Source organism: Balaenoptera ricei, chromosome 9 (genome assembly GCF_028023285.1).
Source record: "Balaenoptera ricei isolate mBalRic1 chromosome 9, mBalRic1.hap2, whole genome shotgun sequence".
In the NCBI taxonomy this organism is placed as follows: domain Eukaryota; kingdom Metazoa; phylum Chordata; class Mammalia; order Artiodactyla; family Balaenopteridae; genus Balaenoptera; species Balaenoptera ricei.
In genome coordinates this window covers 44,986,162-45,000,205 of record NC_082647.1, presented here as the reverse complement: position 1 = coordinate 45,000,205, position 14,044 = coordinate 44,986,162, and the positions used below count along the sequence as shown (strand labels likewise).

Sequence of the window (14,044 nt, the reverse complement as noted above, 5' to 3'; positions counted from 1 at the left end):
ATACTTTTGTTACCTCCTCAAATCCCTTCCTCATATTCCTCTTGGACAAAATACACCTTCCTCTTTGGTGATACATAAAATAATGATACTTGAAATTTGAAGGGCAAGTTATTTTAAATTTTTCGAAAACTTTCCAATTTGATAATACAATTTTATGAAAAATAAGGGGCTAAAAATTTCCATCATTTGTGAGCAAAAGAAAACAAATTCATTTTCTAAGGCCATAATATAAAATGTTAGGGAGGGAGCGAAGCTTTCCTGACAAGAATCAGGGTATTCTGGTTGACTGGAGCCTAATCTGAAGCAATGCTAAAGATAACTATGGAAAACCTAAAATATACTTATTCTGGCTGATCTTTAATATACTGTATTTGTACAGATGAAATGAATTCCTAATTATTAGTCTACTTACATATTCAGAATGCATGATTTCTAAAGAAATTGATTTCAAAGTTATATAGTTTTGTTCACAACCCTATAGCAATATTAGAGTATTTGATATTATCTTGTGGATACACTGAGATGATATAAATGAATATCTGCATGGTAGTCACAAAATTGTCCTAAGGATGTCTACCTGTATTTTTCTAAACACGGCCACATCAAAATTAGTTTGAATTACTTAAGAATCTTTGTCTGAAGCTCTCAGGGAAGATATTTTTTCTTTGTTTTCCAATGTTCAGATATGGTACAAGCAAAAGTCTTCATTACTGGTACAAAGGAGTGGGCACTACAATTTTTATGTGATGACATAAAAAGTATAGATTTTTAAAACCACTTATTCAGACTGGTACATTTACTCACTCACATACCTGGATGATTCTATGATTTACTTTGAAGATTATGCACTGCTAAATTTTATTGATAGCCGTCTCTCCTGCCTACCACATATCTGGCCTGTCTCCACATTAAGGGAGTGTAGGTCAAATTCTTTCCTTCATTTACCATATAGTCTTTAACTGTAAGGCATTCTGTTAAGCAACTCTGTAAAAGATACAGAAGTTTTAGTAAGATATACATCTTATACTCAAATGCATGTTCTCTAACATGGATTATAATACAGGAACCCAAATAACTAATACATTGCCAAGATGTCCAAGTACAATACTAGAGAAACAGAAGAAATTGAGATTACTTCTGCTGGGGTCAAAGGAGGGAGGGCCAATGGAGCTAGGATTTCAGAGTGAAGCAGGATTTGGGTATGCTGAGACTGGGGAGGGGTCAAAGTACAGGGTCTAATGTGGGAAAAGGATAAATAGCTCTGTTTTTCTAGAACTTAAGTGTACATGGAGAAGAGTGTGAGTGTGTGTAAAGTCTGGAAGGAGAGATTTGGACTCAGATCATGAAAAGTTAAGAATAACATCCTAAGGAGATATCAACTTAAAGATGTATCAATGTTTTTAGAAAAGCAAACCCAAGATAAAAATTGTGTAAATTCATGCAATGATAGTAAAAAGTATTTAAGTATATATCATCTTTTGGCTTGTTTTCCTTCAATAGTGTTATTGTGGGTTAACTACATTGCTACTTGCTTCTAAAGGAGACACATGTTAGAAGGTTCTAGGATCCAGGTAACAACAAATTATATGCTAAGACTTTCCTATGTCTCTTGTATTCATTTTGGTTAAAAAAAAAAAAAAGAAAAAGAAAATCAACTCAAGCAAGAAAATGAGTTTAGAATGATTTAATTCAGCAATGTTCATGCTCAGTACCAATGAATCAAATGCCAATCATGCAACGGATGCAAAGATCATGTCCAAGTATTAGGCTGAACCATACAAAACTGCCAATATTGGACTATATTTGATGTATTGAAAATATCGGCAATTTCATGTGCTTTATTCTAACAGCTCTAAGTATACTGATGACAGGCTTAATCAGCACTTTGAGTCAACTTTAACCTCCCATCACATATTGGATGAGGAAAGTTAAACGAGAGATCTACTAATTGTGACACAAAGCTGTTTGCATGCTAAGTTCTGGTTTATAGGCTCAAACCAGAAAAAGAAAACTAGAAAGAAAAAGGATGAAAAAATAGAGAAGAGGAAGAACAAAAAAAAGGACAGAAAGAGAAAATACGAAAGAGATCATGGGGCAGTTGTCCTCTTTAAAGGACAGAAACTGTGATTTAAAAAATGTTTATGAATAAGGAGGATGGACATAATTTTCCCCACACATACAAATAAATGCTACATACAGAGCTAAAACACTTACTAACATAATATAGGAGATTCACATTCACTGAGTGCTTACTATGTGCTATGAGGTACTTTATATATACTTTTTCATTAAATATAAGAACATTTCAATTATAAGATGAATAAGGTCTGAGGATATAACGTATAACATGGTGATCATAATGTTTAACACTATCACAAAATTGAAGTTTACTAAGAGAGTAGAACTCAAATGTTCTCAAAAAAAAAAAAAAAAAGGAAATTTGTGAGGTCATGGATGTGTTAGCTAGATGGGGTAAACTTTCACAATGTATATGCATATCAAATCATCACACTGTACACTTTAAATATCTTGTAATTTTATTTGTCAATTAAATCTTAATAAATCTGGGAAAAGATATGAATGAAAACAACACAAAGTTGGTGCTTTCACACCCATTCCTTAAAGGTGAGATGGTTGCCTTCATTCAAGGGTATCACAGCTATCAAGGACTGAGTTAAGATCTGAAGCCAGTTCTGATGCCAAAGCCTATATTTTCCCTACTTCATCCTAATTTCTATAATGCAATGAAAGCTACTGCTGTTCATGAAGTTTTTAAAAATTCTTAAATGCTGGTCATTTTAATTCAGAGGCCTAAGATAAAAGATCTCATGTTGTATGATTTAAGTGTGCTGTTGCTGAGCAAGGAAAATTTAGCACAAAAAGGAACGGGGTAATCATTTTATATGCCGAGAAACACTTTAATGCGCATTATATTTCAAGCAAAAAGAATTCCAAAGAAATTCAATTCAACAAACATTCGAAGTTCTACTGTGTGTCTAACATTGGGAAGAAAGATCTGTATACATTTACAGTCCCATAATTAATTATCTGGTTAGAGACAGAGGTAAAAGTGGTGAAGATTCTCCATTAATAAATGGAACTGGAAATATTCAAATACCCACCATTTTCACATGTACAGCAGAATCTTGATTAGGCATTTCTTGGTTATCCAATCTTCTGGATTTTCCCAGGTGATGTCACAGTGAAAGAGAGAGAAAAAAAGTACATGTGACATACATACACATTTTAGTCTCTTCCTTTATGTTAATGACATACCCGGGAGGTGCTTTTGGTTTGATTGAAATACCCAGTTACTGAAGGCATTTTTTTTTCTTTCCTAAGAAGCTCAGCAAAGATTTTACTCTGTCTCACAAAGTTTTGGGTTAAAATTGTGTATGGAGAAGCTGCAGCTCTCCTATAAGAATTTATATGGTGTTAATAAGATTTGAATAGAATTACAGTGAAGTATATATTTGCAAGAAAATGCTCTATTGCAAGAACACTTTATCAACATCTGTACATGTAAGGGTGAAGTTTGTGGGAAAATTATGCATTATTATTACTGAATAAGAATGTAAGGAGAAGCATAATCCACACAAGTCAAATTTATTCTTCAATTTTCTCATTTTAAAATCTTAAATTTTGTGAAATGATGTGACTAAGATCTGACTTGTGTTTGAATCTAGCATAGTGTCTGGCACAAAATAGTATGTAATTGAATGATCATTTAAGGGTTTTGGGTGAAATTTATATGCATCTATTTGTTAAACCAAAAGAAGTTTTAAAAATACCCTATCATTATACTAAGTTTCATTTTTGCAGTATAAATTTTAGGGAAAATTATTTATTTTTGTTCCTCAATGACTTTACCTTTACTTTATTCTAGGTAAGCAAAATTTTATAATAAAAGCACTGTTTAAAAAGGGTAAGTTAGTTGAGAGGGAAAAACTGACTTTTTCTTAAACTCTAGCAATAGAAGTTGAACATTAGATCTGTGTTCTTTATAATTAAAATGTGTGTAGCAGACATAAAAAAATTCTCAAATTCTAAAATCCATCCCCCCTTCCACTTAAAGTACATATATAAAATTGGGAAATATCTTACTTAAAAAAGTATTTCCCACCCCTCTCAGAAAGGCTGTTAGTAAGTTGATGATCTTATAACTGATGGTATCTTAGAGTTGAATAAACAGTATTTCCAAACAGTAAGATACCTCCATTTTTTCACATCTGAAAAATATTGTCATCAAAACTGCCTGGCAAGTCTCTTTCTTCATTTATAGACTCCAAAGCGTAAAATATTAAATGCTTATGGCTTTTCTTCAATGTTTAATATCTGAAAAGGATTTCTAGATTTCTCAGAAGGCACTATTTAAATAAAACCATTTTATTAGCTTGAAAATGAGGAAGGAGAATGTGAAAAAGTACAGTGGAGTTTACAAAAATATCACATACTCTGAAACATTTGAAAAGCTCAAAGGAAAACAATTCAAGCAGTGAAGAATACGTTTTAATATCTGGGAATCTCAAGTCTTTTGTTACACATAGCCAAGTAGCCCAATTCCTCTCTACTCTCCGCCCCCAAGTATGGCTCTTTTTGGAGCATTCATTCCTTTTCTACTAAATAACTGGCCTTTGAAATCTATTTTCTTTTCTTCTACCACCTTCTCTTACCCTCCCACCTTTTGCTATTCAGTTTCATTTTTGTTTTATGTCTGTATCAAGAGAAAGTTTCATTTTCCAGTTTGTGTATTTTTCTTTTCACTGCTGCCCTGAAAATCTAATTAGGGAGAATTCTTTAAATGCCCCCAAGAAACTTATTTTATAATGTTATACAAATAAGGAACTTATAGTTTGATTTTCCATGTGCTAATCACAAAATATATTTCAAAATAGAAATCACAAAATAGAAATCACAAGATAGATTTCAAAGGCCAGTTATTTAGTAGAAAAGGAAAGAAGAAAAAAAAAAAAAAGCCAGTGTTAGTAGGTAAAGGAGTTAATCATCTTTCTCATGGTCTCTTCATTATTTTATTTATACAAATGAAAACAAAGAGTGATCAGAAATTTGATAATGGCCAACTTTAGGACATTATTTTTAATAAGTAAACCTAATAGTTTACTAGATACTCTGCAAATTTCAATGACGATATTTCATTCTTCCTAATCCTCACTGGCAATCTGACCAGAATTTATCCTTACTCAAAGATAATCTCACATGAAGTGATACTGCAGTCCTAATAGAAAAATCACTATCATTATAGAAGTGTAAAGACTAAGGTATAAATGTCAGCATTCTGGCGCTATTCTAAGGAAGACATTGAAAATTAGGGCAGGATATTTTTAAACCAATAGGCTTGTAAACCTATACTTGGTATATAAACTTCTGGCTTACTTTGCCAGCAGTCATCTGTTGCAGATGCTTCAAGAGAAGAGTTGCTGAAAAAAACACATCAAGTGTAGAAGACATGTTCAAAAATAGAAAATATTACCCTTGAACTATGAACTCTCTACTAAGAAAGTTATGAAGTTTTAAGTATTTGGAACCTTTAAATGTGGACTGGAAAATGTGGAAACTGGAAAATAATTACTTTGTGTTCTTTCACTGTGAGTTTAAGGTCTCTACTGTAACAGTGTTCATTACAAGGAACATGTAGGACAAAGCTAAAGACTGAAGCAAGAGGTAAGAAGAACTTCACTTGCACAGCACAAACTTGATAACTGAAAGTTTTAGCTATTGTGGTATTTCATTCTGAGATGATTCTCTTTACACCTTGAAGTTATTTACAAATCAAAATGACTGAAAATTTCTATATCTACCTGAAAAAAATTTACTTGCCTTTATACAAGTTTTAAAGTATCTATTTGAATGCAAATTGAATACTTTTAAAGGCCCACTTGACTGTCTTCTGGGAAAGTGAAAAAAGATTAAATTCACTGATATTCATAGCTTAAAAAGCTGTGATTCTGCTTTAAGCTTGATACTTTTAGAAACATTTAAATTACACAATAAATTAATGAAATTTTGAATGGTAAACTGTATACTACTTACATAAGAAAAGGTATGCATTACTACAGTATGGACAGTGTGTCAGCAACAGTCCTAAATATCTTACTGCACATCTCCAGCAACATATATTACTTGTCCTAAGCTTGGGTTTTTAATAATGACACTTTTTTAGGGTGATTAGCACATGGAAAATCAAACTGTAAGTTCCTTATTTGTATAACATTCTAAAATCAGTTTCTTGGGGGCATTTAAAGAATTCTCCCTAATTAGATTTTCAAGGCAGCAGTGAAAAAAAATACACAAACTGGAAAATGAAACTTTCTCTTGATACAGACATAAAACAAAAATGAAACTGAATAGCAAAAGGTGGGAGGGTAAGAGAAGGTGGTAGAAGAAAAGAAAATAGATTTCAAAGGCCGGTTATTTAAAAATTGGCAGTTTATACCAATTTTCTTAAATAGTAAAATGTGGCTTCTCAGTCAGAATTTTGTAGATACTTATGAAAATACACAATTTCAAAGCTTAGAATTTATTCATCTATCCTCCCCACGTCCACTAACCTAATAACTAACAGCGTTTTTCAAGATGAGTAAACCAAGGCACATAGAAAGTAGATAATATATACTGATTACCCTTAGAGTACTCTGAGTTCCTCTGTCCTTGAATATGTCCTAGAACAACAGCATAGGTAGTAAGCAGTATCCAGAGATGCAGGGCTTGGATATAGGCTGCCAATAAAAACCAAGTAAACTACTTTAAGAAATGGTCTGCTGCATTAGCTAACTATAAAAAATAAGGTAAATTCAAGTATTTAAATCTAAGTTAACTAAAATGTTCTAGGCTATTATGGTGATATATATGTTTGAATCTTAATTTTCAATATACCATGTGTTATAATCCTTACAGACAGTAATCCAGCTTTTATTAATTTATAAAACATACCAGTATAAACCCATTCCAAGATATCCTGGATAAGGCTTATGGGCACAAAATAAAAATTAATTATCTTTATTACTAGCCATAATAAATAGTTCCTAATCCTAGGTACACAAAGCATGTGGCTATCAGCAAAACTGAATCACACAACAACTAATGAACAACAAAATTGGATCTTTTTTCCCCTTGAAAAGAGATTTCTGAGGGTACTTTGCTTTTCCTTAACATCTATGTGTGAAACAATAAGCTCTTTTTTTTTAAACAATAAGCTTTTAAAATTAGATCCTACAAATTATAATTTCTGAGACTCAAGACACTGCAAAGTTTTACATATTCATATCTTTGCAAACTATAAAAACGTTTTACATTATACAGGATCATTCTGTTTTTATTTCCTTAATTTGGATGTTTAAATGCCTAAAATTTCAATAAGATACAGAATCAAAAAAGAATCAGATAAAGTTAAACAAGAGAAACTCATTTTTACACGAACTGTACACACTTACCCTGAAGGTAACCGGACAAGCTACCGCAGCAAAAGAAAATTCTTCCTGTCTGAGGAGTACTAATATAGCACAAGGTGCAGCTGAGGGCGGTTCCAAAAGCCTTGGCTAATAAGCTCTATGCAAAAACAGTCTTGTGACGCATCACTACACAGTGCTTTATTATGCTCTGGGTGACAGGCTTGCTAGCTCTGAGTTAGTCACCAGTCAGTCTACAGAACATGATCAAATAAAATAATGTGGCAGTTAAGAGAAGGTAAATCTGTACTATTAGAGCACTGCCAACTTGCTCTGCAAAGAAAAAAGGAACCTCAACAGTAACACTTAGAAACACTCTGTTCCTCATGTGTTTTTTTGGCTGTCAGCGTACTTGTAGTATGTGTACTTTTCTGTATGAATATTATATTTCAATACAAAGTGAAAAAGAGTAGGTCGTGGTTGCCATGGGCTGGAGGAGGGGAGAGAGGGGAGCTATTGCTCAACGGGTACAGAGTTTCAGTCTGGAAGATAAAAAGAGTTCTGGAGATGGATGGTGGTGGTGGTTTCACAACGATGTCAATGTACTTAATGTCATCGAACTGTACACTCAAAAGTAGTTAAAGCGGTAAACTTTGTTATGTATGTTTTACAGTTTTAAAAAGATTTGTTCATTTAAGACGTGAAAAAAACATGATGCATAAAAGTGTGGTCAGTAAGATATTAACAGTCTTTATTGCAGGGCAGTGGGATTTAAAGTGACTTTTATGTTTTTCTTCATATTTTCCTACACTGTAAATTTCAACAAGACCATGCATAGATCTACTAAAAAATCTGAACACAATGAAAACTAATTTTTATGGTTAAAAAAATTGAAAAAAGTTCCCTTCCTGCTGGAAATGAAAGCAAACTGTTGTGAAGATAAATATTTTTAACCTTTAAGAAAAATCAGTCTTGTTTTCAACCTGAGTGGTAGGAATAAATATGCTAATACCATGTGTCAGGGCCTGATACATAAGTTATGCTACGGGCTCTGGGAAGCTTTATCATTAGAAACATGGCTATGCTACACTTACGTAAATAAATTTTTATATCAGCCTTCTCTCTTCTATGCTCAAGAGAAATCAAACCCACAAAACATTTCAGTAATCAAACTTTGTGAAGTGGCATTCTCTATTACAAACAACACAAAAAATTTTAAAATAGCTTTTAAAAAAGGCCACTAACAAATTATCCAAACTTGGTATCCTACCAAATGTTAAAAATTTGGCATTGCTATCTTATTTTAACAAGATGAGAAGATTGACAACATAACATTTCTCTTAGAGGAAACTCTTTTATATTCTAGTAATGGAGGCTCAAGGGCAAGCAGGTGATCCATTTTGAAAACACCTCTGTATTAGGTATGAATGTGATGACTTAACTGTCCTTTAATATATTAATATGGTTAGTAATGATAAGAATTTTAAAGATATCTCATTGAAACATGACTCCAGATAAATCATCTTCAACAAAAACAACAAAGAATGCTGGAGTTAGAGTTCCATAACCTTTCTGGAGGGGTATTTAGAAATACTATTAAAAGCTTTAGAAATACACATTCCCTTTGACACACCAATTTTATGTCCTAAGGAAATAAGACAGTACACAAAGACTTAGTTGCAAGGGTGTATATTGCAGGGTTGCTTTATAATACTGGGAAACTGTAAACAGCCTAAATGCTCAGTATCTAAATGTTTATTAATACTGGAGAGGTGAATAAATTGGGGTAAACACAAAAAATTATACAGTTCTCAAACATGATTATTATAAATAGCTAAAATTTATTGTATGTTTACTGTGTGCCAGATACTTTTAAGCACTTGACATACCTCTTCTCATCTCATCTCATATTCATAACCCTAGAAGGTATGGGCTATTATTATCGTCATTTTAAAGGTGAATAAATTAAGGCTTGTAGCTGGCAAATGGCAGAAATGGATTCAAATTCAGGTCTCTTGACTTCAGAATCCATGCCTGTAAATCACTATACAGTACTGCTCTGTGAGATCAATATTGACATATATACTGAGACATACATGATCTACTATTGAGTGAAAAGAGTTATGAGAGTATCTATAGCAAGAGTCCAATTTTGGGACAGGAAAGTCTAAAGTAGAATACATAAGACAGTATCAGTAATGGGATTAAGGGGCCATTTTTATTTTCTGAGCTTCATAAAATAAATGAGTTCCTTAGGGAAAAAATGGCTTGTTAAAAATGATATAGTAGTAGAACCGATCATGTCCATAATCGGAAAAGAAAGTTAAAAAAAAAAAAATCAGAACCAGTCAACATCATACGGATGGATTATTTTAAACCATATTTCTAAAGTAGAGACAGAAGCAAGGAATTCAGCCAGTTTACTCTAAAACAAAACAAAATACTTTACAGCATGAAAACCAAGATGGCTAGTTTCTTATCAAGAGGGGTGCTTTGGTCTCTAAGGGATAGATGACTTTGGCTTTGATAGTGTTCTGTCCAGCTACTCTAAGGAGAGTGGAGAAGAGAGGAAATATGAGCATTGTTTCCTGATCACATATAGGGGACTTCTTCGGCCTTTCAATTCCATCTAGTAGGTGGGTATACGTGGTGGGGGTGGATTGTGTGTCTGGTGGGGTGTCCCTCTATGTCTAAAAAAATATGCATACCTTAATTTAAAAATAATGTATTGCTAAAAAGTGCTAATGATCACCTGAGCCTCCAGCAAGTCAAAATCTTTTGGCAATAGTAACATCAAAGAACACTGATTACAGACCACCATAACAAATATGATAGCAATGAAAAAGTTTGAAATATTGTGGGAATTACCAAAATGTGACACAGAGACATGAAGTGAGCAAATGCTGTAGGAAAAATGGTCCCAATAGACTTGCTTGATGCATGTTTGCCACAAACCATCAATTTGTAAAAAAATGCAATATCTGCAAAGTGCAATAAGACGAGGTATGCCTGTGTAATTTAATCAGTAAAACCTTAAGAGAAAGATAATACTTCCCCCTTCATTATAGGTAAGGAATCTAACGTCTGGGAGAAGTCACTTGTTACTTACATACATGAGCTGGAAGACTTTTTTTCTTACTTTATCAGCACTGTTTCTAGGCAATATTATTAACATAACACTTACATGAGAGGGCTAAAGATGTGTATGATAAGAGTAATGTTTTGAAACTGTGCCATAGAAAAGGAACAAGGACACAAGCAAAGTACTGAATGAAAGAAAATGAATTTTGTTTCAAATAGCTCTAGGATCCTCTTTTTTTTTTTGAGAGGAGACATAAAGGATCCAGGAATAAAAGAAGTCATAAAGGCAGTCTCTTTAGCAGCACAGTAGACTTTCATCTCTGGACACAATGACTGGGCCTTGTTGCCTTGGAGTTTCTTTATTCACTGTCATAGAAACAAAAATTACTCATATCACTCCTGATGCAAACTCTAAACATGAAATTGATATGCCAAGAGCAAAGAATCATACAGGACTCAAATATCTGGCAGATTTTTCTCCCCTTATAACACTGAAACTGGCCGTCTTTATCAACAGAGAAAGGGATATTCATTTGTACTTCAGAGTAACTTGTTACAACTTTTAGATACCGTCAATTTTCAATTAACTTGAAAAGCTAAAAATGATCACTTCATATTTTGCCATCAAAAAAGTTTCTCAAAATTTTGAAATAATGAAAAAACAAAAAAGTACACAGAAAATCTATCAGGTTAAATCTTAATAACTTAGTAATTGATTTTGCCTTTAATCTTTGGGCAGGGAGTAAAGGGAATAAAGGTATTATATTAATTAATAGTTATATATGAAAAAAATCATTTCATAATCCCACATAAAACCTGTGGTATTGTAGTTATTTCTCAATAATCCAATCTATGACTTAACCACTAACTCAGAGTTAATTTACCATAATCCAATTACCATTTCTCTGTGGAATGTATTTTTAAACTTCATTCTGAACTTGCTTGACACCCTAGGAAGTTATTCCAAACCAAACAATAAAGTCATATAAGGAAGACAATTCAGTAGGAGGTGAGATGTAATACTCTCTATAAGGACTCTTGCCAAACTTGTTCCTGCTAATTGTTGCATGATGTAAATAGAAAGACCATTTTTTTAAACATGCAAAACACCTGTCTAGGCATTTGACTTCTCTCAAAACTTCTCGGAAAAAGACAACAGTCAACTAACTTTAAAAGTGTGACTGTTCAAAATAAAATTGAAATAAGGTGATATAGATGTTTATATGAATATGGTTTAAAATGTTTAAGGAGCAAAAACAGAGATGAAAACAATGAATTATTATATGTTGGGGAAATGAACAGCAAGTAAAGATTTTCTCATAAGTTTTTCTCTCATTTAAAATAATTCCAAAGACTTATCCTATTAGGTGACTGTTAGCAAAGTTGATTGCTGCATTTATGAATTTAGCAAAGTTGATTGCTGCATTTATGAATTTACACACATATATATATAAACTGAGGAAAACCTATGGTTCTAATCTCAATACATTTCTTAAAAACTCTATGCAGGGCTTCCCTGGTGGTGCAGTGGTTAGGAATCTGCCTGCCAATGCAGGGGACACAGGTTCGAGCCCTGGTCTGGGAGGATTCCACATGCCTTGGAGCAACTAAGCCCACATGCCACAACTGCTGAGCCTGTGCTCTAGAGCCGGAGCTCCGCAATGAGAGAGGCCACAGCAGTGGGAGGCCCGTGGGCACTGCAACGAAGAGTAGCCCCTGCTTGCCCGAAGACCCAATGCAGCCAAAAATAAATAAATAAAATAAATAAATGTATATATTAAAAAAAATACATCTTTGTTGATATGTACACATTAAAAAAAAAACTACTCAAAAATCTAGGATTGAGTGACTTAATTTTCAGAAACTCAAATGAAGTTCTTGGACACAGTCTATATCTTTTTACTTTCTTATTTAAGAAGTAATAAATTCTGTAAACTCCTTTAGAGGAAATGACATTTGTGTTGCAATAACTAGGTCAAGTTCAAGAAAATCCGATGTAAGACAGTACCATAAATGAAGAAAGTCTTTCCTAACTCTCAAATGTACTATGTTCTAATCTTTCAAGATGCTTAGCACTGAGATTATTGTTCCTATTTTATTATATCTGGATTTCTGTGCCTGAAATGCAACAAGAAGAAAAACTTTTGTTTTAATTTTGGACTCCTTCCACATCACAAAGTTGGCATTCTATATGTTGAAAAGAAACAGTATTGTTTAGGATTGCTATTTTGATATGGGTTATAATAAAAATGGTAAAAAAGTTATGTTATTAATGGCTTTTATTATTGATGTATTATATCCAGTACATCTAAAAGGAGAGTACAAAGACAACTTACTATCCCTTCTTCTTGCTATGCTAAATAAACTCATTTAAAAAGTAATAAGGTAAGAAAACAATGAAGAAAATTACTGAGATTCAAGTTCATAAACTAATAACTTGTAGCAAATAATTATTTGAAATTATATGGATGATATCAGCGGTTGATAACTTGAGTTTTTAAAGTATATAAGTAGAAGAAAACACAAAATATAACCCTTTCAAAACCTCTCTGATTAATAAACTCAACATAGTAAACCAAAGTAATTAATTTAATCTTAGAAAAGTTTTGATAACATATAGTACATTCAATAATGGAATGTGTGACACAGAAACCAAATTTATGGTTATCAAAGGGGAAAGGGCTGGGGGGGGGGAGGGATAAATTAGAAGTTTGGGATCAGCAGACAAATTACTATATATAAAATAAACAAGGTCCTACTGTATAGCACAGGGAACTATATTCAATATCTTGTAATAAACTATAATAGAAAAGAATCTGAAAGAGAATATCTTATCTATCTATTTATCCATAAATAAATATATCTGAATCACTTTGCTGTACACCAGAAACTAACACAACATTGTAAATCAACTATACTTCAATAAACCAAACCAAACCAAACCAAAACCAACAATGGAATGTGTGCTCATTAGAACAGAACTTATAAAAATAAGTTTATTAGAAAATGGCCTTCAAAAAGCTTTGTGATCAGGTTTTATACTTGTGAGCTCTTTCAAACTTTAACAGATAGCTCCCATGCTAGATAAACTATAACACATAAAAAGAAGTTAACTACCCAATTCCATTTATGAACTAACTAGTATAAAACCCTGAAACAAATGTCTCTCAAAAAGAGACAAAAAGAGAAAAGATACCTAATTTCACTTATGAATACACATAACAAAAGTTTTAAATAATAAACCAGTGACAGGGTGGGATAGGGAGGGTGGGAGGGAGACGCAAGAGGGAGGAGATATGGGGATATATGTATATGTATAGCTGATTCACTTTGTTATAAAGCAGAAAAAAAAAACCCAACAACCCAGTAACAAACTAAATTCAATAGTATAATAATCATCTGACATGACTGAATCAAATATATTCCAAAGATCAAGTAATAGTTATCAAACAGCAATGATAGGATCACAGGTGATTGTATTTTCTTCTTCATACTCTCTGGTATTTTCTAAATTTTCTATAATGAATAGTATCTTATACCTAGAAGAAAACAAAGAT

General features: G+C 32.7%; 1 protein-coding gene across 3 annotated transcripts in view; it reads right to left on the bottom strand.

Moving 5' to 3' along the window:
• Positions 1-14,044, bottom strand: part of NT5C3A (5'-nucleotidase, cytosolic IIIA) — a 43,242-nt gene that overhangs the window by 14,471 nt on the left and 14,727 nt on the right. Inside the window, exon 2 of one of the 3 annotated variants that reach the window (XM_059933634.1) lies at positions 3,123-3,177. The exons of the other annotated variants lie outside the window; for them this stretch is intronic. Coding sequence (XP_059789617.1) covers positions 3,123-3,158 — 36 coding nt within the window. The 5' untranslated portion in view covers positions 3,159-3,177. The remainder of the gene's footprint in view (positions 1-3,122; positions 3,178-14,044) is intronic. 3 annotated transcript variants of the gene reach the window in all.